This window comes from Neopelma chrysocephalum, unplaced genomic scaffold (assembly GCF_003984885.1).
Source record: "Neopelma chrysocephalum unplaced genomic scaffold, ASM398488v2 Primary Assembly neopelma1_17149, whole genome shotgun sequence".
In the NCBI taxonomy this organism is placed as follows: Eukaryota; Metazoa; Chordata; class Aves; order Passeriformes; family Pipridae; genus Neopelma; species Neopelma chrysocephalum.
Window position 1 is genome coordinate 1 of NW_020898991.1, and position 1,170 is coordinate 1,170.

The following is a 1,170-nucleotide window of genomic DNA, read 5'->3' on the forward strand; positions in this document are numbered from 1 at the left end:
CCCCCCCCTTTAAAGGTCCCATTTCCGAGGGATTTATGGGGGGGAGGGGCGTTCCCACGGGTGGGGGAGGGGCCGGTCGGGGTGGGGGAGGGGCGAGGGGTGGGGGAGGGGTCCCCCCACCCTTGAGCTTCTCCCCGAACATGGTGAGGAAGACGGTGAAGTTGATGGGGCCGCTCGCCTCCTTGATCATCGCGTCCAGCTCCTCGTTCTTCACGTTCAGCCGCCCTGCAGGGGGCGCCCTAGGTGCACTCAGGCCACGCCCACAGAGCCACGCCCCATTAGGACACGCCCCTTCGCCCCCAAGCCCGGCCCCGCCCCTCCAAACCCCGCCCACCCCCTCCCAGTTCAACCAAACCAAGCCCCTCCCACTCCCTCCAAGCCCCTCCCCTTCACTCCAGGCCCCTCCTACTCCCTTTAAGTCCCTCCCCCTTCCATCCCAAGCCCCTCCCACTGCCTTTAAACCCCTCCCCTTCCCTTAAGCCCCTCTCCTTCCCTTAAGCCCCTCCCACTCCCTCCAAGCCCTTCCTCTTCCATCCCAAGCCCCTCCCACTCGCTCCAAGCCCCTCCCCTTCACTCCAAGCCCCTCCCCTTCCCCTTAAGCCCCTCCCACTCCCTCTAAACCCTTCCCACTCAACCCAAGCCCCTCCCACTCCCTCTAAGACCGTCCTCTTCCATCCTAAGCCCCTCCCACTCCCTCCAAGCCCCTCCCCTTACCTTAAGCCCCTCCCCTTAAGCCCCTCCCCTTCAATCCAAGCCCCTCCCTCCCTCCCCTCTCCTCCCTCCCCTCCCCCACCCCACTCCCTCCCAACCCCCTCCCCCTCCCTCCCAGCCCCTCCCATTTTTTCCCAGGCCCCTCCCCCACCCCCTTGGCCCCTCCCCCACCCCCTTGGCCCCTCCCCCTCCCCCACCCATGGCGGCGAAGGTCTCCCTGAGATCATCCTTGTCGATGATCCCGTCCCGGTTCTGGTCGATCACCGTGAACGCCTGGAAGGGGGGAGGGGGAGGGGCCTCAGAGGAGGGGGAGGGGCCTCAGAGGAGGGGGAGGGGCCTCGGGGCTCGTGGGAACCCGCCCCTCCCCCGCCCGCCCCGATCATTGAAAAATATCCCCAAAAATAAGTTGGGGGGGGGAGGGGCCTCAGAGGAGGGGGAGGGGCCTCAGAGGTGGGGGAG

The 1,170-nt window shown here is 67.2% G+C and overlaps 1 protein-coding gene across 1 annotated transcript; it reads right to left on the reverse strand.

Moving 5' to 3' along the window:
• Positions 1-58: 58 nt before the first annotated feature.
• LOC113979126 (myosin regulatory light chain 2, skeletal muscle isoform-like) lies at positions 59-1,024 on the reverse strand (the record flags this gene model as incomplete). Its single annotated transcript, XM_027706607.1, has 2 exons — positions 59-225; positions 909-1,024. Coding segments are annotated over 2 exons (283 nt in total), but the record flags the coding sequence as incomplete, so codon positions are not given.
• Between the last annotated feature and the right edge of the window lie 146 nt (positions 1,025-1,170).